The sequence below is a fragment of the Saimiri boliviensis genome, chromosome 14 (genome assembly GCF_048565385.1).
Source record: "Saimiri boliviensis isolate mSaiBol1 chromosome 14, mSaiBol1.pri, whole genome shotgun sequence".
In the NCBI taxonomy this organism is placed as follows: domain Eukaryota; kingdom Metazoa; phylum Chordata; class Mammalia; order Primates; family Cebidae; genus Saimiri; species Saimiri boliviensis.
In genome coordinates, this window is record NC_133462.1 from 9,731,522 (window position 1) to 9,753,422 (window position 21,901).

Below are 21,901 nucleotides of genomic sequence, written 5' to 3' on the forward strand. Positions count from 1 at the left end.
CTGGGAAAACACAAATGGAGTTAGAATATAAGTAGGTTCGAGGAGCTTGATGGTCAGACAGTCTCTTCACTGTGATGTCGTGTGAAGCAGCCCCTGATCAGGTGTCCATCTTTAGAGACGCCATCTCTGATGCTCGCCCTGTCATAAAAGCCCATTCCGCCACACTTTTATTGAATTAACTGCATCTCTGTCTCCACTCGGGAGACAGTGATCTTATCTCAGCGGGCATGCCTCCTTTGATTCTCAATCCCTGATGGTCACCACAGTCCATCACACTTGGTGACATTCACTCCAGGCTTCTGAAACAAGACCACATTCTTGTAAGTGTAGAAGCATAAGAAGGGCCCTACTCTTCCATCCATCACTGATCCTTAAAAGGAGAGAATGTTAACTTAATTGAGTCAAACTGCACAACACTGGATGGACTGAACTTTAAAAGCAGAATCTTGGGTCGGGTGTGATGGCTCATGCCTATAATCCCAGCAATTTGGGAGGCCAAGCTGGGCATATCACCTGAGGTTGGGAGTTCGGGACCAGCCTGACCAACATGGAGAAACCCCGTCTCTACTGAAAAAAACAAAAAATTAGCCAGACGTGGTGGCATTTGCCTATAATCCCAGCTACTGGGGAGGCTGAGGCAGGATAATCACTTCAACCTGGGAGGTGGAGGTTGCAGTGAGCTGAGATCGGACCATTGCATTCCAGCCTGGGCAACAAGAGCAAAACTCTGTCTGGGAAAAAAAAAAACAAAAAACAAAAAAAAAAACAACAAAGCAAAGCAAAGCAAAATCTCTTATTTCATGTGAGTGGATTATGAACAATGCAGACCAGGGAAATCTGCATTTAAAAGCATCTGTGGACATTTCTTAGTCGCTAAAGACATATCAAAAAACTTAACCTCAGCTGAGCACGGTGGCTCACGCCTGTAATCCCAGCACTTTGGGAGGCCAAAACGAGCAGATCACCTGAGGTCAGGAGTTTGAGTCCAGCCTGACCAACATGGAGAAACCCCACCTCAACTAAGAATAAAAAATTAGCCGGGGCCGGGCATGGTGGCTCACGCCTGTAATCCCAGCACTTTGGGAGGCCGAGGCAGGTGGATCACGAGGTCAAGAGATCGAGTCAAGAGATCCTGGTCAACATGGTGAAACCCCATCTCCACTAAAAATACAAAAAAAAAAAATTATCCGGGCATGGTGGCGTGTGCCTGTAATCCCAGCTACTCAGGAGGCTGAGACAGGAGAATTGCCTGAACCCAGGAGGCGGAGGTTGCGGTGAGCCGAGATCACGCCATTGCACTCCAGCCTGGGTAACAAGAGTGAAACTCCGTCTCAAAAAAAAAAAAAAAAAAAAAAAACTAGCCGGGTGTGGTGGCGCATGCCTGTAATCCCAGCTACGAGGGAGGATGAGGCAGGGGAATTGCTTGAACCTGGGAGGTGGAGGTTGCAGTGAGCTGAGATTGCACCGTTGCATTCCAGCCCGGGTGACAAGAGTGAAACCTTACTTAACCTCTGAGTATCAGTTTTCTAACTTGTAGAATAAGGATGCAATACCATCATCACAAATCCTTGTGGTGATTAATTCTAGAAGGCTAAAATTACTTAGGACAAGACCTAATATACACTGGGTTCCAGAAAATAACTCATCACACTTGCCTTCAACATTTCCTAGTCTATGGTCTTTTATGCATGCCATAGGATCTAGTCAGGTCAAACTAATATTTTAATTAAAAAAAAACATGGCCCAGGTGGGTTGTGAACAGTATGAATTTACATCTCACCATTTTAGAGATTGGAAAGTGCAAGACCAAGAGGCACTTGCAGATTTGACAGCTGGTGAGGACCTGCTTCCAAACTCATAAGCAATGGTCTTTCTGTGTCCTCATGTGGCAGAATGGGAAAGGAGTTCTCCAGGGTCTCTTTAATAAGGAGGGCTCTGCCTTCATGACTAAATCATCTCTTAAAGGCCCCACCTAATGCCAATTCATTGAGAGTCAGGATTATAACAATGAATGTTGGAGGGACACACACATTCAATCTACAGCAGATTCTGAATTGTGTACATAGAGATCTTTGGATGCATTCATTTATTCTGAGTTCCAAGACTGTGCAAAATAGTGCATTGATTTGGCACAATTGAGATGTGTGAGCCTCGTGCTATTGAGGAGCTGCTAAAACACAGACAGGGGACAGCTTAGTGAGTCAGGCTGTACGGTTCTGCTCCGATCTGGGAGCCATGCTATGGGATTGTCAGGAGCATCGTCAAAGCCACGTGACACACGCACCAGGGAGAGAGCTGGAAGAAGACTCATTTTTGCTCAGGTATGAAGTCACCATGATCAGAGTCAGGGATGGAGAGAGGAGGTCGAAAAAGTACACCTGGGTTCCCATGGGGGTTTCCCCTTCAGTCGTGCAGAGATGAATGAGTGAATGAATGAATGAATGAATGAATTAAATGTAAGCAGAGCCTTAACCTGCAGAATGAGAGAAAATGTTTGCAACCCACCCATCTGGGAAAGGTTTAATATCCAGAATCTACAAGGCACTTAAACAAATTTACAAGAAGAAAACAAACAAACCCATTAAAAAGTGGGCAAAGGACATGAACAGGCGCTTCTTGAAGGAAGATATTTATGCAGCCAACAAACATATGAAAGAAAGCTCAACATGACTGATCGTTAGAGAAATGCAAATCAAAACAACAATGAGATATCATCTGATGCCAGTCAGAATGGCAATTATTAAAAAGTCAAGAAACAATAGATGCTGATGAGGCTGTGGATAAATAGAAACCCTTTTCACTATTGGTGGAAATGTAAATTAGTTAACTATTGCGGAAAACAGTGTGGCAATTCCTCCAGGAACTAGAACCAGAAATACTATTTGACCCAGCCATTCCATCACTGGGTGTATACCCAAAGGAATATAAATCATTCTATTATAAAGATACATGTTTATTGTAGCACTATGCAAAATAGCAAAGATAGAGAATCAACCCAAATGCCCACCAATGATAGACTGGATAAAAAAATGGCACACATACATCATGGAATACTAAGCGGTCATAAAAAGGAGATCATGTCCTTTGCAGGGACATGGATGAAGCTGGAAGCCATTATCCTCAGCAAACTAACGCAGGAACAGAAAACCAAATACTGCATGTACTCACTCATAAGTGGGAGCTGAACAGTGAGAACACATCGACACAGGAGGGGGAACAAAACACACCAGGGCCCATGGGATGAGTGAGGGAGGAAGAGCATCAGGATAAATAGCTAATGCTCGCAGAGCTTAATACTTAGATGATGATGGGTTGGTAGGTGCAGCAAACCACTGTGGCACACGTATATCTATGTAAAAAATCTGCATGTCCTGCACATGTACCCTAGAAGTTAAAATAAAACAAAAAAGAAATGTAAGCAGATCCTTTTCCTCCAGAAAATATCCATGGTGCCCTGTAGCGCATGAAAAATAAGGAGATGCAGAAGAATGAGGCAAGAGCCCTCATAGAGCACACGGTCACTCACCATTTCCAAAGCCATCTCCAACACCTGAAACCCTTTTTTGAAGATCTCCTTCTTCCCATTTATCAAAAGATGTATTTATTTATTTCTCCACTGTATCTCTACTAACCCTGAGAAAAGAAAAGAAGATTACATTGAAACAAGTCAGAAGGACCTTCAGATAAGTGCTAGCTTCCGTATCTCCACAAGACAGATAAAAGTGGTTATTACCTAAGAGCCTAGGAAGTAAAACAAAAAATACAAAAATGAGCAAGAAAAGCCTGTATTACCCATTCAGGAGCCACGCATCACTGGCATCATGCCCAGTAGTGGTAGGCACTTAGGACAGAGCCCAAAACAGGGGAACTTGTAAGATAAAAAGTTTTTTGTGGGGCTGGGCATGGTGGATCATGCCTGGGATTACCAGAACTTTGAGAGGCCAAGGTGGGCAGATCAGGAGTTCAAGACCAGCCTGGCTGACACGATGAAACTCCGTCCCTCCTAAAAATACAAAAATTAGCCAGGCATGGTGGCACGTGCCTGTAATCTCAGCTACTCAGGAGGCTGAGGCAGGAGAATTGCTTGAACCTGGGAGGCAGAGGTTGCAGTGAGCCAAGATCACGCCACTGCACTCCAGCCTGGGTGAAAGAGCGAGACTCCATGTCAAAAAAAAAAAAAAAGTTCATCGGATTATGGTTTGCAATCAGGAAAAAAGGTGATAACAAACTAAATATCCATCATTAAAGAATGGATGCATTGATTATAATGAAATACCCTTGCTTGAGCTTGGTTATAATGAATACATTTTAAACAATCCTGCCATCTCCATTTTGCCCACCCTGAGCTATGTTTGCTCACTCTGAGTTATGTAGGGCATTCTGTTCCCAAAGCTTGTGGTCTGAGGCACCTGGCATCTTTGTAACCCATTATCTGAGAAACGGGGCCCACTGGCCCTGTACATCCTGTATCTGTAACTGTGTAACTGCTACCCCACACTGCTATCCCGCATCCTGAGTAAAAAAACAATTGTAACTAGAACTTTTTGTTAGGCAACCCTCCCCCACTTCCCTTAACCTGCTCCTTCGGCTTCTGTAAACCGCCCCCTGACCCTAAACTGGTATAAATATGTGGACCGCCCTTTGTTCTTGGCCGAGAGGTTTGAGCTCTAGCTGACTCTCGTACGGTGGCATAAAGGTGGACTCTCAACACACTCAGTGCATGGTGCTTCTGTTTAAACTCGCTTGGGTATACCAATACGATCATTGCATTCATTCTGTAGCGCAGTTAACATGAATTGCCGAAACCACAGGTTAAACATTGATGAATATTCACAATATTGGTTAAAATTAAACCGCAGAAGAAATTGTACAGCATGACACCAAGCAAATACAATTTTTAAGTAATATAGAAAATGTTATTTAAAATACAAGCAAAATATATAAGACATGAAGGGAGATGATAAAGACCTGTTTCTACGTAGTGGTACAGCCAGAGGAGGAGGATGCATTCCAGAAATTTCATACACCGCTTCAATTTTATTTAAAATATTTTATGTATTGCCTATATTATATGTTTTATTTTAAATAATGGGCAAAGATAATACAAACTCTGCAGAAGCATCATGTTTTCTCCGGCCCACGTTAAAGATGGTCCAGATGCTTGCAATGACCCCGTTGACCCCTACAGCCAACATGGCAACCGGAAGTCTTGAGAGCTCAATTCCCTCGATTTTCAGAAAGCCCTCTTCCTCTGTGAGCATTATCGCCAAAGAAGCTGAGAACTAGTGAAATCGAAGCCTACGGGGATTCTCCCGTTTGTCCCATCCTCCCTAAAGTCACCACCTGCTGCTTTCCCGGAATGCTTACCAGTTGAGTTTCAGGAGCCCCAGGGTGTACAGAAGCAGCAGCGGAGGCTTGTTGCTAGGACACCGCCAGGCTGCTCTGTGTTGGGTTCCCCTTGGTCACCAAGAAAGGGACACCCCAAAGGGAGAAGTTCATACGAAGCTGTCAGAAAGAGAAATAGGGCCCTCCTCTTGCTGAAAAAGAGGAAGCGTGAAAAAAAAACCAACAAACCCAGGAAGTTCTGCATCCTGTTAGAGCCTGATTTTTTTTCCAAGTTGCTTTTGCCAAGATGTGACTTTGACAACTTCAGCCACCTCTCTCATACTCAATTATTTAAAGTTTCTATCATAATAATTTTTATACTAATGTTCATGTTGTTAATAGTAATAACATTGCAACTGTAATACTTTCAATATTAGAAGTGTCAGCCTAAACAAACATATGAAAGCTTTCTTTAAAAAACAACAACAGTGTTTATTTGGGAATAAAGCATTGCAATTGGGAATATGCACACCATAGTAAACCATTGTGTATATTCAGGTGAGGGAGAAGAAAACAAAAAATCAGTTAGGTAGACAGCTAAGGATGGTCCTCAGAGAAGCAGACTGTCTGAAAAAAATCACAGCTGCAGGTAAAAACAGAGTAGCCTGGGGAACACTCAGACTGTATTGCACATGTAAGCAGGGAGATAAGCAGGCAAAGCCCAGCATAGAAGCCTTTTGTTCTTCCTGTGACTAATGGATTCCCAGAAAAAAGTTCCCTCCCCTTTTCAGATATATACACTGTGGGCTTCCTAGGAGCTTGTCTAGGGAAAACAAGCCCACAGTTATACACACAAGAGAAGCTATGCTTTGTGCTTACCTAGAGACATTCCACTGCTGCATAGATAGGGAGAGTATAAAGACAGTTTTACAGATACTTAAATGGCTATAGAGATGAGAGGAGTTTCTGATAAGAGTTTTTGCATTCAACTGTAAAATGGTTTCCCTCTCCTTTGTGGAGAGCTTTCTTCTTCTGCTTAGTAAATGCTCATTGCCACCTCACCCTTTGCACCCATGCTCCTTAATTTTCTTGGTCCTGAGACAACGAACCTATTGACCCTGACCTGTTTCACAGGGACATAAAGGAAGGCAAAAATGGAGAGGATTGCATATTGTTTTGAAGTAATTAGCCTTGACTGCAAAGATCAATAATGTGTTTTGAAGTAATTAGCCTTGACTACAGAGATCAATAATGAGGGTGACATACGTATGAGGTTGGACAGGCAGTTGCTGGGCAGCTGTCCTTGCAGAAGTATTTTTTTGTTTAAGGTTGCAATTGGCTTTATGCAATGTTGGGAATATTGTAAACCTTTTCATTATCAGGCACTCAAGTGTGAGAGCACTTTCTTCATTGCCTTTCTGACTCATTTGTCATGGGTTTCTTAACATTAGTGACTCCATTTTTGTTCTCACAACTTTCACATTTCTCCTTGTAATCAAGATCTTTCTCTGGAAAAAAGCATCAATCAATCATTCCGTAATTAGATTTTTTTTTTTTTTTTTTTTTTTTTTTTTTTTTTTTTTAAGACAGAGTCTTGCTCTGTTGCCAGGTGCCAGGCTGGAATGCAGTGGCGGGATCTTGTCTCACTGTAACCTCCCCCACCCGGGTTCAAGCTATTCTCCTGCCTTAGCCTCCCGAGTAGCTGGGACTACAGGCACGTGTCACCATGCCCAGCTAATTTTTGTATTTTTAGTAGAGATGGGGTTTCACCATGTTGGCCAAGGTGGCAAGATGGTCTTGATCTCTCTTTTTTTTTTTTTTTTTTTTTTTTTGAGACAGAGTTTCGCTCTTGTTACCCAGGCTGGAGTGCAATGGCATGAACTTGGCTCACCGCAACCTCCGCCTCCTGGGTTCAGGCAATTCTCCTGCCTCAGCCTCCTGAGTAGCTGGGATTACAGGTATGTGCCACCACGCCCAGTGAATTTTTTGTATTTTTAGTAGAGACGGGGTTTCACCATGTTGACCATGATGGTCTTGATCTCTTGACCTTGTGATCCATCTGCCTCGGCCTCCCAAAGTGTTGGGATTACAGGTGTGAGCCACCGTGCCCGGCCTGGTCTCGATCTCTTGACCTCGTGATCCACCCGCCTTGGCTTCCCTAAGTGTTGGGATTATAGGTGTGAGCCACCATGCCGGCCTTGTAATTTGATTTTGATGTTCCTCAACACCAGGATGGACCTGTTTCAGTTGCTCGTCTCATCCCATGTTGTGGGGAGTGATTGGTGACTAGGAGTCAATGTCAAAACCACTTTTGGGGCCGGGTATGGTAGCTCATGCCTGTAATCCTAGCACTTTGGGAGGCTAGGCTGGGAGCATCACTTGAGCTCAGGACTTTGAGACCAGCCTGGGCAACATAGTAAGACTTCATCTCAAAAAACAAAACAACAACAAAAAAACCCACCATTTGGGCAACAAGGGGGATTCAAAGGGTGTGGTTCTCAGGCTAAGTCTACATGGAGTCCATTAGTGTGTTCTGTAGTCTTTTCCTATCATTTCAAAGTGGTGGGCCAGCATTATTTTGCTAGGAGTTGTACTGCTATAAAAATTTAACAAGTAGTAGATACAAAGTCTTAAAAGGAGAAATACAAAGTAAGGGGAAATACAAATTAATTGCAGTATCAGTTTCAGTTTCCAGTCATGCAAACTGAATTTGTGGTTATGCAATTATGAAACTCAAAAGCTTTCTCTTTTGGGTACATAGGTCTCAGAGGAATTTAACTCATAGGAATTTTTGTCAGAGGAGTTTATCCAGATATAGCATGTAGTATTACCAATTACACAGACATTTTCTTATCTAACCATGGAAGATTTCTCATGTTATATTTTGTTAAGTTATAAGCAGAAGCAACGACTGTGAAATTTGAGTTATACCATTATCCTGCTGAGTTGAAAAAGTAATACTAAGTGGGGCAAAGGCTAATTATGATATGGAGTCTTGTTCCAATGTCTTGGGAAAAGTTCTACAGCATAAAAATATCAACTTTTCTTCCTCCTTTGTAGATCGAATGTCTCCAGGCATGATATTGGGCAGTTTAGTGAACTATTTACATGGCCCATACATCAGCTGTAAGACTTATTCCTTAAAATTCATCTAGTTTTAGTTTCTAGGGCTTTAAGAACAGAGTGGTATCCTGGCACTGTGGCTCACACCTGTAATCCCAGCCCTTTGGGAGGCTGAGGTGGGCGGATCACCTGAGATCAGGAGTTCAAGACCAGCCTGGCCAACATGGTGAAACACCATCTCTACTAGATATAGGTGATGGGGAGGAAGGCAGCAAACCACATTGCCATGTATGTACCTATGCAACAATCTTGCATGTTCTTCACATGTACCCCTAAACCTAAAACGTATTAAAATATATATTTTAAAAAATACAAAAATTAGCTGGGCATGATGGCAGGTATCTGTAATCTCAGCTACTCGGGAGGCTGAGGTAGGAGAATTGCTTGAACCTGGGAGGCAGAGGTTGTAGTGAACTGAGATTATGAGGCTGCACTCCAGCATGGGTGACAGAGCGAGACACCGTCTCAAAAAAAAACAAAACAAAACAAAACAGAGTGACTTTCGTTTCAAGTTGGAGAAATTGTAGCCAAATATTGGGGGAAATTAGGAGAATTTAGGATCTAGTTTAGTCTACAGACAGATAACAAGAACATGGAAACAGTGCACAGGGCCACACCCTAATAACAGGCATGTTACAGTTTTTATTTAGAAATGTAATGTTTCACTGGGGATGGTGGTTCACGCCTGTAATCCCAGCACTTTGGGAGGCCGAGGTGGGTGGATCGCGAGGTCAGGAGATTGAGACCATCTTGTAACATGGTGAAACCCTGTCTTTACTACAAATACAAAAAGTTAGCCAGCTGTGGTGGCACATGCCTGTAGTCCTGGCTACCAAGGTGGCTGAGGCAAGAGAATTGCTTGAACCTGGGAGGTGGAGGGTGCAGTGAGCCGAGATCGCACCACTGCACTCCAGCCTGGGTGACAGAGTGAGACTCCTTCTCAAAAATAAATAAATAAATAAATAAATAAATAAATAAATAAATAAATAAATTTTCTCGCTATATTGATTATATACAAATCTCAGATTTTAAAACCTCATGAGGCTTTGTAGCCAAAGCAAAGCAAACTCTACATATTTACAGTTGTAAGTTTCTTGGGTCTGCCAAGAAGTGACAGCTCTTACCACTCACTCTAAGTATGGGAACTCTGTGTGTGTACCTATGCAACAATCTTGCATGTACCCCCAAAACCTAAAATGCAAAAAAAAAGAAAAAGTATGGGAACTCTTAAAGTCAGACATTTTATTCACATTCTTAACATGACATTTGGTAATATAGCCAATGTTTCCAACTGTGTCCTGCTTATAAAAAGAGACAGGGTTTTACTATGAGATGTGTGAGCCTTGTGCTATTGTATATCTTCTAAATATACAATCATGTCATCTGCAAATAGAGACAATTTGCCTGCCTCTTTTCCTAATTGAATACCCTTTATTTCTTTTTCTTGCCCGATTGCTCTAGCTAGAACTTCCAGTACTATATTGAACAGGAGTGGTGAGAGAGGGCATCCTTGTCTTGTGCCAGTTTTCAAAGGGAATGCTTCCAGTTTTTGCCCATTCAGTATGATATTGACTATGGGTTTGTCATAAATAGCCTTTATTATTTTGTGGTATGTTCCATCAATACCTAGTTTATTGAGAGTTTTTAGCATAAAGGGCTGTTGAATTCTGTCGAAGGCCTTCTCTGCATCTATTGAGATAATCATGTGGTTTTTGTTTTTGGTTCTGTTTATGTGATGGATTACATTGATAGACTTGCTTATGTTGAACCAGCCTTGCATCCCTGGGATGAAGCCTACTTGATCATGATGAGTAAGCTTTTTGATTTGCTGTTGCATTTTGTTTGCCAGTATTTTATTAAAGGTTTTTGTGTTGATGTTCATCGTGGATACTGGCCTGAAGTTTTCTTTTTTAGTTGTGTCTCTGCTCAGTTTTGATATTAGGATGATGTTGGTTTCCTAAAATGAGCTGGGGAGGACTCTCTCTTTTTGGATTGTTTGGAATAGTTTCAGAAGTAATGGTACCAGCTCCTCTTTGTACGTCTGGTAGAATTCGGCTGTAAACCCGTTTGGACCTGGGCTTTTTTAGTTGGTAGGCTATCAATTGCTGCCTCCACTTCAGCCCTTGTTATTGGTTTATTCAGGGTTTCAACTTCTTCCTGATTTAGTTTTGGGAGAGCGCAAGTGTCCAGGAATTTATCCATTTCTTCCAGATTTACTGGTTTGTGTGCATAGAGTTGTTTGTAGTAATCGTTGATTGTAGTTTGTATTTCTGTAGAATGGGTGGTGATGTCCCCTTTATCATTTTTTATTGTGTCTATTTGATTCTTCTTTCTTTTCTTTTTTATTAGTCTGGCCAGCAGTCTATCTATTTTGTTGATCTTTTCAAAAAACCAGCTCCTGGATTTGTTGATTTTTTGAAGGGTTTTATGTGTCTCTATCTCCTTCAATTCTGCTGTGATCTTAGTTATTTCTTGTCTTCTGCTAGCTTTTGAGTTTTTTTTTATTTTTATTTTTATTTTGCTCCTCTAGCTCTTTCACTCTTGTTACCCAGGCTGGAGCGCAATGGCGTGATCTCGGCTCACGGCAACCTCCGCTTCCTGGGTTCAGGCAATTCACCTGCCTCAGCCTCCTGAGTAGCTGGGATTACAGGCACGCGCCACCATGCCCAGCTAGTTTTTTGTATTTTTTTTAGTAGAGACGGGGTTTCACCATGTTGACCAGGATGGTCTCGATCTCTTGACCTCGTGATCCACCCGCCACGGCCTCCCAATGTGCTGGGATTACAGGTGTGAGCCACCGCGCCCGGCCCTGCGTTTGCCTTTTTTAAAGGCTGCGGCAGCTCCTCGACCTGTTGGGTTGTTCAATGGCTTGAAGAACATTACCCTGGATGATGCCAGTGTTCCTCGCCTAATGGTTCTGCATCAGCCAAAGGGACCAGGTAACTCAGTGGTGTTTGGTGCAGAAAGAAAGATCCGTCAAGCTGGTGTCATTGACTACCCACATCCACAAAGCACATATGAATCTACTGTGCTCAAGTTTCGGGGAGTCTGGTGAAGGGCTCTGAATATCTCCCTCCTCATTCATCCCAAAATCTGGAATACTTATTCTACGGAGCTATTACACCAGTTTTAACACCTCCCTTGTGTTATGTCTTTAAAAAATAAATTTAAGAAAACCATTCTATTTATTTATTTATGTTTAATTTTTTGGTATCAAGTTTTCTATTTATTTAAAAAATTTTACTCTTATATTTTTAGTTATGGGTACATGCACAGAACTTGCAAGTTTGTTACATGTGCCATGGTGGTTTGCTGCATCCATCACTCCGTCATCTACATTAGGTATTTCTTTTAATGCTCTCCCTCCCCTAGTCCCTCAGCCCCCAACAGGCCACAGTGTTTGATGTTCCCCTCTCTGTGTCCATGTGTTTTCATTGTTCAACTTCCGGTTATGAGTGATACCACGTGGTATTTGGTTTTCTGTTCTTGTGTTATTTTGCTGAGAATGATGGTTTCCAGCTTCATCTATGTCCCTGCAAAAGAAACAAACTTATCCCTTTTTATTGGCTGCACAGTATTCCATGGTGCATATGTGCCACATTTTAAGAAAACCATTTAAAAATAATGCACAGTTGCAGCCTGGAAACCTTAAGATGGTGCCCTATGGTATCAATTTTAGGAGATTTATTTAGTGCATTTAACGCAATGGTAATTGCAAAATCCACTTTGCCTGTGACCGTGAAAAATATAGACTCTTACCTTGTTAGCCCTCTGAAATTTTGCCCTTGATGTTCATTATATACTCTTCCTTCATTAATTACTTCTGGCAAGATGTTCTGCCTTGGTACTCAGTCACATTGTTTCCCTTTTTCTTCCTGTTCATTACACTTTAATTCTGAGGACCATATGAGGGCACAATATATTATCTTTAAAAAATTACCAAAATTTGTATAGGCAAACCATTTCTTAAAGTTGAGGGCCGCATTTTAAAATGTTCTTTTTCATATCATTTGTAATCTTGTCACAATCCACATAAAGAAGTTTGGTTATATTTCAGTGAAAATTATCTTCTAGAGTAGGTTGTTTTTTTTTTTCCCCTGGGATGGAGGAAACTTTACTACAATTGGTAAGTATGCTGCAGAATTTCCTGCAAATGAGCTAGCAGTGTGATAACTGAAACACATTTAAACAAATACAAAAAAGGAATGCACAAACTTGCTGTTGCTTAGATCGCTGCAGCTGTTAGGACCCAGTTTGTTTACTGATTTAAAAACAAAACAGAAAAAAAAATAGAGTTGTGCCTGAAAAAAGAAAATCCAAATAATAACTTGAACATACAATCAGTGTGAAAATTGTTTATACGATACTTATGTATGATTATTCATAGTAAGAGTTTATCATCTCTTTTAAAAATGTATGAAGTGTGTCAATTAAAGGCAGTCACATTCCAATTGCCCAATAACTGATGGATTTTTTTCTTCTTCATATACCTTATTATTGAGACTCTTCTGTTGCAGAAGTGTGAGGCATCAAATTGCGATTGAATGCTCTTTGAGAAATAATAATTTCCATCTTAGAGGTAAAGAAATATATTGAGAAATTATTTTATTATTTTTCACCAGGAGAAACGGGCAGATAGTTGGGTAGCATGAGGAAATAACTTCAGTAATCATCTGCAGTCTCAGGTTTTTCTCAGTCATATAATACGAATAGAAGGTCATGAAGGCATTTAAGCAATAAAAGAATGCAAAGCAAGCCACCAGCAGAAGGATGGTGTGTGTGGCTCTGTGTTCAGGAGATGGCTGGGCAGAGAGGCTGGGGCTGTGCAGATGCTGGGACCTCCTGTGGTGTCTGTGGAGGAGGCTCACCATGTAGATGCTGGTCCCGACCATGAGGAACACAAACAGGAGATCCCGAGCCAGTATGACGGCTGTATTTAACGCTGAAGGGTGGAGTGCAATATGCCCAGTGTGACAGTAGACTTGAGAATACCCAGGACCTACACGAGTGAAATTGTTTCTGGCTTCTACACTTTCAATAATTTTGATGTAGATCAGCATGTTGATGACCCAGAAGAAAAGGAAAGAAGGGAAAATGCAGGTAGAGAGTTTACATTTAAGCCAGGCCCATTTAGAACGACTGGGGCTGATGGTGATGGCTTGAAATGTACTCAGGAGAGCAGTGGTGCAGATGGAAAGACCCCGGGAAACTCTGCATATATACAAAACTGCTTTACAGCCAACATCATTCAAAAAATGTCTCACTCCTAAGGATGTCGTGACGTCCGGGATCAACGTAAACATGATATTGAAAACATTAACCAATGCGAGGTGCATAAAAATCAAATGGATTGGCTTCCTCAAGTGAGAGTGAATGAAAAATATGTACACATAAAACACAAAGGGCAGGGAGTTCCCCACAACACCAACACCAATCTGAGCTATGAGGAAAAACGCCAAAATTTTGTCAGGTAGAAATAGTATTTTCATGAAGTCTAGATATTCTCTTTAGGGAAGCTACTGCTTACTGAAGACTAAAGAGAATGTATCTTAATATAATAAATAATGCAGTCTGTGGAAGAATGTAATCATGAACACATCAGTATGAAGAGAGGGTGTGAAAATGTCCAACTCCTCTGTATTTCAGCCTCAGAAAAGGCACATCCAGACGCTGATTCTCTGGAGATTCTTGAGAACCTTGGAATACAGAAGTAAATCTTATGAAGAAGGTGCAATTGAAAGGCTAACGCCCAGCACTAAATATATTACCCAAGAGGACATGCTGGCATGTATCCAAGATAAATGAGAATTTATGGCATTTTTTCTTCAGACTATCAGACTGCATTCTGTATCAACAGGTTTGAATATTCTAACCCTTTTAAAGAACATTATGCCTCTAACACATGAAGAGCAGGATGTATATGTAAACCTCTTTTTTATAGTTTTGGCATGATACACAGCCCTTCCAAGACACGGATCATTTTAAACACATATGCAGTGGGTAGAAGCCAGGGGTGCTGCCAAGTATCCCACAAGCACATGACAATCACATAACACAAAATATGTGGACTCAGGGGTACTCATTCCATGGTTGCTAAATCCAATCTGATAAATATTTTATGTATCTTACTAAATACAATGTTTAAAATCCACATTTTGGTCTGAACGTTTTTGGATACTTGTTGTGGAGACAGAATCAGTAGGTTCAAAATACACAGTTAGAATGGAAATGACATGAGATTCATTAAAGTTGACTTTTTAAGTCATAAGGTTATGCTTATTGGAGAGTAGAGTTCTATACTGTATCATTCTCTCAGTGGCTTATTCTTCCACTCATCCAGATGTTTCCATCATCTCAAACCATTCTTCTTTTCTAAAGAGACATCTAGTGAAATCTGCACATTCCTCTCTTTATTCTGATAAAGTCCATAAGGGTATCCCGAATTTACCAAGTTATTTTCTCTCCATAGTTATCTTTTTTTCCGTTGAACACAATTTTGTACTCTATCATCCAACTCTAGCACAGCAATGATATTCTCATCATCTACTGAGAGGAAGAAAAATTCAAAGCATTCATTGAACACTTAAAATGTGAGACCTTCATTCTTCTATCTATTCATGTTGTGCCTTTTAGCAAGTTAGTAATTAGGTTTTATTAATTTGAATTGTTTGCAGTTTTGATGCTTAATATAATTGACAATTGTTGACCACACACTTGTTTTTGAAATGTAATTTATGTTTACTAGGTGGTGTGACAGTTCACCTAGAAGCTGTTTGGCCACTCACTTTTTTCCACTCCAGTAAGAACTGTGTATATGTTTGTTCAATATATATATTATGCAACACTAAGAATATATAATGTCATATATGTGCATAATATATATATGATTATGTAATATATAATTGTATACATCTATAACATACATTATATGTTTTATATTTGATGTGTATAGGGTATTACACACACCATATAATATGAGCACAATATAATATATATATATTAAACACAACCAAATATTTCACATACGCACATACATATACATGTTATTACATATTCTTAGGCCACAAAAAGAAACTCTGCAATTTGTGACAACATAGATGAAGCTGGAGCGCATGATATTAAGTAAAAGAAGCCAGGCAAGGAAAAGCAAAAAATCTCTGCTCTCACTTATTTGTGGAATCTAGAAATGTCTAACTCAGAGCAACAGAGTAGAAAGCTGGTTGCCCAGGGCTGAGGAATGGGAAAAATGAGGAGATATTATCAAAGCATACAAATGTTCAGTTATAAGATGAATTAGTTCTTGAAATCTCAGTAAAATATAGTCAGCTCAGTTAGTAATACTGTGCTGTATATTTAAAATTTGCTAACAAAGGAGAACTTAAGTGCTCTTGCATCCCCCCCCACACCACACAGGAACTATGTCAGATGATGCATTTGTGAATTAGAATGATTGTGGTAATGATTTTATGATATATCAGTTTATCAAGTCATATATTTTATACTTAAAATATAGCGTTCCATTTATCAGTAACATGTCAATAAAGGTGAGAAAAACATTTGTAACAGAAAATAGTCTAAACACACTAAGCAATGGCAGAGAATGAGACTGAAAGAGATTATATCACAGGTATGCACTGTCTTACAGATTCCTATTGTAAATAGAGAAAACACAGGTAGGTCAAAAGTGAAAGGATATAAGAAGATATACTCTGAAAATGTTAATCAAAAGGAAGCTGGAGTGACCACATGACTATCCAAAAAAGTAGACGGCAAGACAAACGTGTCTTGATTCCCATTTTTAAAAAAGACACAGAATGGTTCAAAATAATCTAAAGAAGATGAAGCTCTATGAAATCTAACTAACTAACAGAAATCTAGTGCACATCTAGTAGCATAAGACAAGTGTTAAGGCAACAGAATTACTGGTTATAAACAAGGCCATTTCAATAGCAATGAAAGCTTTTAATTTGTGTATGTAAATACACATAGCATCAAAATATATGAGAACAGAGAATTAGAAGAAGAAATAAGAAAATAAGCCACTGACGGGGAAGATTTTAATCAAAGTCTCTTAGAAATTAACAGAACCAATGGACAAAAAGAAATGTGAGTTGTGATATTAAAAATGTGATCACATTTCATACTGTTCATCTACTGCTGTAAAAATCAACACACTTAGGGACTGTGAAATAGCCACCTTCCCTTTTCAGGCACATGTGGACCAAATGTAGGTGTAAACAACAAACATTAAAGCCAAGTGTCAAAAAATTTCAAAAGTTTAATGTAACAGAACAATTATTTAAAGACAATGATAGCAAAATATAAATAATGAATGAATAAATAAATAAAGGCCCAATTTCTCAATATTTTTAACACTAAACCAATTCTTAGTAACCACAAAGTGAAAAGAAAAGAATGACATTTGGAAAGGGATACTAAAGGGAATCCTAAAATAAGAGAGGGGGTTCATAGAAGTAAAGGCAGAATAACATCAAACTACCCAAAGGGGAAAAAATGTCAAAATTCAGCTTCTTGCTAAGAAGTATAAAATTAACAAACCTCTACAAAACTTAGGAATATTTTTACAAATAAATTTGGAAATTTAGAAGATATTGGCAAATTCCTAGAAGAGTTAACTTACCATAAATAATACTACAGCTGGAGAGAGTCATAAATGTGTAAGCTTCCCGAAGTGAAGTTGAATAGTGGCGAAAGTTGTACCAATAAGGTATCTCAGAGAATGCTAAAGGGGTGAAGTATGCCAAATACTCCTGATAGAAAATATATGTGTAAATTATTTCTATGGATAGAGAAAAGAACGTTCTGTTAGTCACACTGCAAGGATAGCACAAACTTGATAGCAAAGTGTAATAAACATTGCATGAAAAGTAAGTTGTCAAGACTATTTCACTAATCCATCCAGTGAAAAACAATCCAGAGAAAATCAGCAAGAAAGTAAATTTCAGGCTATGTAAAAATATTCAAATGGCGACCAAAGAATTATTCAAAAATGTAATGTCAGCATTATAAAATTCATATGTATGATTAACCAAGATAGTAGATTAAAGGAGAAAATATGCAAGCACTTCAATGAAAACACTTCATCCATCAATAGATCCATAAGAGATACTAAATAAGTATAGAAATGGAAGACTGAAGAAAGTGAAAACAGATGGAAGAAAAAGAATACATGTCAATACAAAGAGGAATGAAAAATAGAGGCATATTATAACAGAAACGAAGTTAGAAACATGCCTCTGAAAGAAAAAACTGAAATCAGTGTGAAAAAGCACAGAATGAGGAATGAGAATGTTGAAAAGGTCTTTATACCTTCCTCTCCTTGCCGAGGCTGAGGGGTTGCAGAATCCTAACTAAAGGCAGTTGGTCTTCCCACGACAGTGAGGCCTCTTGGAAAGGCTGGGTGTGACACACAGTAAGTGTATATCAGGGACAGATGGCAGGAATTCTCCTCCCAGTGGACATGGATCACTGTGTCACCAGCTTCAATGACCTTGTTTACTGTCCATCATTTTGATGCACCCAGAGCAGCAACAAATCACTCTCCCAAAGGCAAAACGGGATTCCTGATAAATTACTACGTTTATTAATGAGGAGTGCAAAATGAGCTTTTGAGAATGTATGTTTTCCCAAGTTGAACTTCATCAGAAAGTAAACATCAGAATCTTGGAAGTCATTAAAAGTTACTTTTCACTCAGTGGATAATCCCACAGCCCTTGATACAACGTGACTCTGGAGCAGGACCCAAGAGAACACATTTTCTTTTTCATTGGAGTCTATAGTGCCTCCTGCTTTTATGGCATGGTTTACTTTCCTTTCTGTTGCAGAAGGCACAAGCATCGTGTAGAGCATTGAGTTTTATTGTATTCGAACCTTCACAGGGTCAATCAGGATAGTATAACACCTGTGGCATATCGGTACATCTAAAATTAACATATTCTGCCCTTTTGTTTGGGGTTAAACATTGATGAAGGTTTACTTTTATAATTTCAACTGTACATGTGCAGTTTGGTTACATGGGCATGTAGTGTCATGCTGAGGTTTGGGATGCAAATGATACCATCACCGAGAGAGTGTGCATAGTATCCAACAGTGACTTTTTCAACCTTTTCTCCCCTCCCTCCCTATTCCATCGCTAGTGTCTATTACTGCTATCTTTATGTCCATGAGTAAAAAATGTTCAATTCCCACTTATGAGAAGTCGTGTATGTTGTGTTCTGTTCCTGTATTAATTCACAGAAGGTAATGGCCATCAGCTGCTTTTATGTTGCCTTAAAAGACAGGACGTCAGTCAAAAAATGTGTATTGTGATGAGAATCACTTATTCTGTATTTTCAATTTTTAAGGTGTTCAATTTCTTCATTAATATTTACATGTCAGTCAGTAAAATGTTTTCACATTTTTTTACAATCAATGTATTTTTTTTTTTAGTATTTCTACCCAGTGTAATGTGTAGCTTAAATGTTTTCATTTTTTTTAAACAATCAGAATATATTATTTTTGTATTTCTACCCAGACAGTGTAATATGTAGGTGTGTTTTTTTTTTTTTTTAGTTCAATTAGTTTTTGGGGAACAGGTGGTATTTGGATATATGTATATATTCTTTAGTGGTGATTTCTTAGATTCTGATGCACCCATCACTGGAGCAGTGTACACTGTACCCAATGTGTAGTCTTTTATACCACTTCTCTTCCCATCTGTTCTCCTGGGTTCCCAAAGTCCCTTCTATCATTTTTACCTATTTGTGTCCTCAGAGCTTAGCTCCCAGTTATGATTGGGAACATACCACGTTTGGTTTTTCTTTCCTGAGTTATTTCAGTTAGAATAATGGTCTCCAATTCTGTCCAGGTTACTGTGAATGCCATTATTTTGGTCCTTTTTATGGCTGAGTAGAATTCCATGATATTTACATATGCCACATTTTCTTTTTCCACTTGTTGATTGATGGGAATTTGAGCTGGTTTCTTATTTTTGAAATTGTAAATTGTGCTGCCATAAACATGTGTTTAGGTATCTTGTTCTTATAATGACTTTGTTTCCTCTGGGTAGATATTCAGGATTGGGTCGCTGGATAAAATGGTAGATCTACTGTTCTTTTTTTTTTTTTTCCCAAGCAAAATCGCTTTAATGTGAGATAGCTGTATGATGGTACAGACAGTGCCAGTGTAGGCCACGAAAAGGTTTAGGGTTTCACCAAAATTTTAGCAAAATTTCTGGGTTTAAAAATCTGGAATATTATTGCAAAAGTCACATGACTGTCACATTTATTCTCCCTCACGTCCTGATCCTGCTGACTTGTCCGCGTGGTCAACTAGGAAGCTGGCACAACTATACTTCTTTGTTCACTTTGGTTGCCACCATTAGCTCTGCTGTTGGGCTGCCCATATGTAAGCAGATTTCAAGAAAATATCAGGTTCCCTAAGCAACATGAACTGGGAGGCTCAGAGTGGGGAGATTTTCTTAGTCACTGACTTACTGAGAAACTGACTCAAGATTCCCAGGCACTAGACAGAACTAGTCAGGAAAGGAATCATTTCCTCATTGCCTGTGGGAAAAAGAAACTATTTATGAACAGAACAGTCTGGATGGACTCTTAACACAGTAAAGGAACGTGAAGGCAGTGCATTCTTCAGAAGGGCGGCAGATGGGGCACCACACATCCCCACAGAGGGGCTGTCCTGTGGTCCTTGCAGGAGTTGCCATCTCCTCCTGCTGCTATCCCCACCCTGCCTGAAAGAGGTGAGGAGGATGATGGGGAGGGAGTCACACAGACTCCAGATAGGAGTGAGTGCCCTGGTAAAACTCTCCCCAAGTACAGACTTAACATGGGGTCAACACCAATTACTTAGCCAAACCTTTGTCTAAAACTCTAGGAAGGGAGGCACAAAATAGCAACGTGTGTTTTTTTGCCTATCTAGGTGAAGGTTTAACTTCAGCACGGGTAAAACTATTCTTTCCTTCTTTTTTCTCTCCCAGAGTTCTAACCACCTCCTCCCAGGCTAAACCCTTTATGCTGCAGGAGACAAGAGAATCCCAGGTAAGACACAGGGCCAGCATCTGTGGCAGATGTTCCCTCTTCATTCTGAATCCCTCCCTCTTCGCATCTTGAATCCTTTTCCCATTCCTGACCACGTCCTCAACCTGTCAAAAAGTCACAGGTGTTTACGAAGATTTCAGAGCACACCTTGGACAGAAGTCACGACAATGGGGCCCATGACTGGGAACCTGCTGGGAGCGGTGGCCTGTAGTGTTTGTCTGGCGTACGCAGGGGGTGGTGGGAGCATCTTCTGTGGCCACGGTCCCTGGAAGGCCTGCATCACTTGCTGTACCACTCTCACATCCACCACAGGAGCCATGTGCTGTGCATTCCACAAGGAGCCCTTTCAACAGGGAGACGTCAGGCCCAACTGGAATCCGGCCACCTTGGTCTCCAGTCTCCTACTCTGAAGCCCATGAGTGACAATCTAGCACAGGAAATCTGGTTCTGTGAGCAGCATCTTTTTCTACTGGCAGGATGACGAGCAATTCTTGTGTGTGGTTTGCAAAGATCTTAGCACAAGTGTTAGAGCTGCAGAAGGAGAACGATGCCACATTCCACAAGATTGTCTGTCCTTTTGCTGTCTTGTTTAGACCAGAGAAGAACTTCTGGTTGACTTGCTTTAATATTGGCTTCAGTTCTGTTCATCAGGAATTGCTGAGGGGGTCATCTGGAGTCACTTGGAGATCCAGGCTTGCCAAGCAGCCACTACTGTCTTCAGCACCAGCTATTGCCCTGCTAGTGGGTAAAGAGGGCGCTCTAATCCTTGAATGTTAAAAGGCTAAAACCCCACTAGTCCGAAGTGACGTGCCAGCTGAGACCCGCAGGTCCGCCATAATTGGCCGCTGCCACAGCAAGGGGCCTTCTCGCCAGACTGGCCGGAAGACGGGAGAAGTGTGAAAGTCCACAAGCCGCCCTCGCCCTGCCCTCCTCGGCGACTCCCGGCTTTGCCGGGCGCCTGGCCGGATCCGGGGACTGGGGGCCTGGACGAGACAGATTGCCTGCCGGGGCGCCCGTCCAGCGCCCTGCGGCGGATGGGCTTCAGCGCTGGAGCACGCGCATGCGCGGGACTCCTTCTCCAGAGGCTTCCTCCGGTCACCTGGACGCCCAGATCTCAGCCACCTGCCCCTCCGGGTCCCTTCTCGCCCTTGATGCCTCCTGATGGTTGTCATGGCCAGCCCTCTTTTTCTTTCTTCTGCCGGTACCGCTAGACCTGGCCGTGGCCGCCTGCCGACACCCCAGGTTCCACAGATACAGGCCTCCGTGCGGCTTCCGCTTCCGGCGAGTACTGTGTGTCGCGCCGCGGGGCGGGGCGAGGGGAGGAGGAAGGAGGAAGGAGGAAGGAGGGAGGCTGCGCTTCGGTGGCTCCGCGCCCCCGGACCTCAGCGGGAAAGGTG

At 41.0% G+C, this 21,901-nt stretch overlaps 2 protein-coding genes across 7 annotated transcripts in view; one reads left to right on the forward strand and one right to left on the reverse strand.

Moving 5' to 3' along the window:
- Positions 1 to 5,520, reverse strand: part of CARD8 (caspase recruitment domain family member 8) — a 35,190-nt gene extending 29,670 nt beyond the window's left edge. For all 6 annotated transcript variants that reach the window (XM_074386123.1, XM_074386121.1, XM_074386119.1 and 3 more), the window contains exons 1-2: positions 5,368 to 5,520; positions 3,527 to 3,633 (exon numbers count right to left, since the gene is read on the reverse strand). In XM_074386123.1, the coding sequence (XP_074242224.1) occupies positions 3,527 to 3,585 (59 nt within the window). In that variant the 5' untranslated portion in view covers positions 3,586 to 3,633; positions 5,368 to 5,520. The remainder of the gene's footprint in view (positions 1 to 3,526; positions 3,634 to 5,367) is intronic.
- Positions 5,521 to 21,774: 16,254 nt separating this feature from the next.
- Positions 21,775 to 21,901, forward strand: part of LOC141581254 (tripartite motif-containing protein 26-like) — a 31,844-nt gene continuing 31,717 nt past the window's right edge. The window contains exon 1 of the mRNA XM_074386125.1: positions 21,775 to 21,898. The gene's annotated coding sequence lies outside the window, so the exon portion shown is untranslated. The remainder of the gene's footprint in view (positions 21,899 to 21,901) is intronic.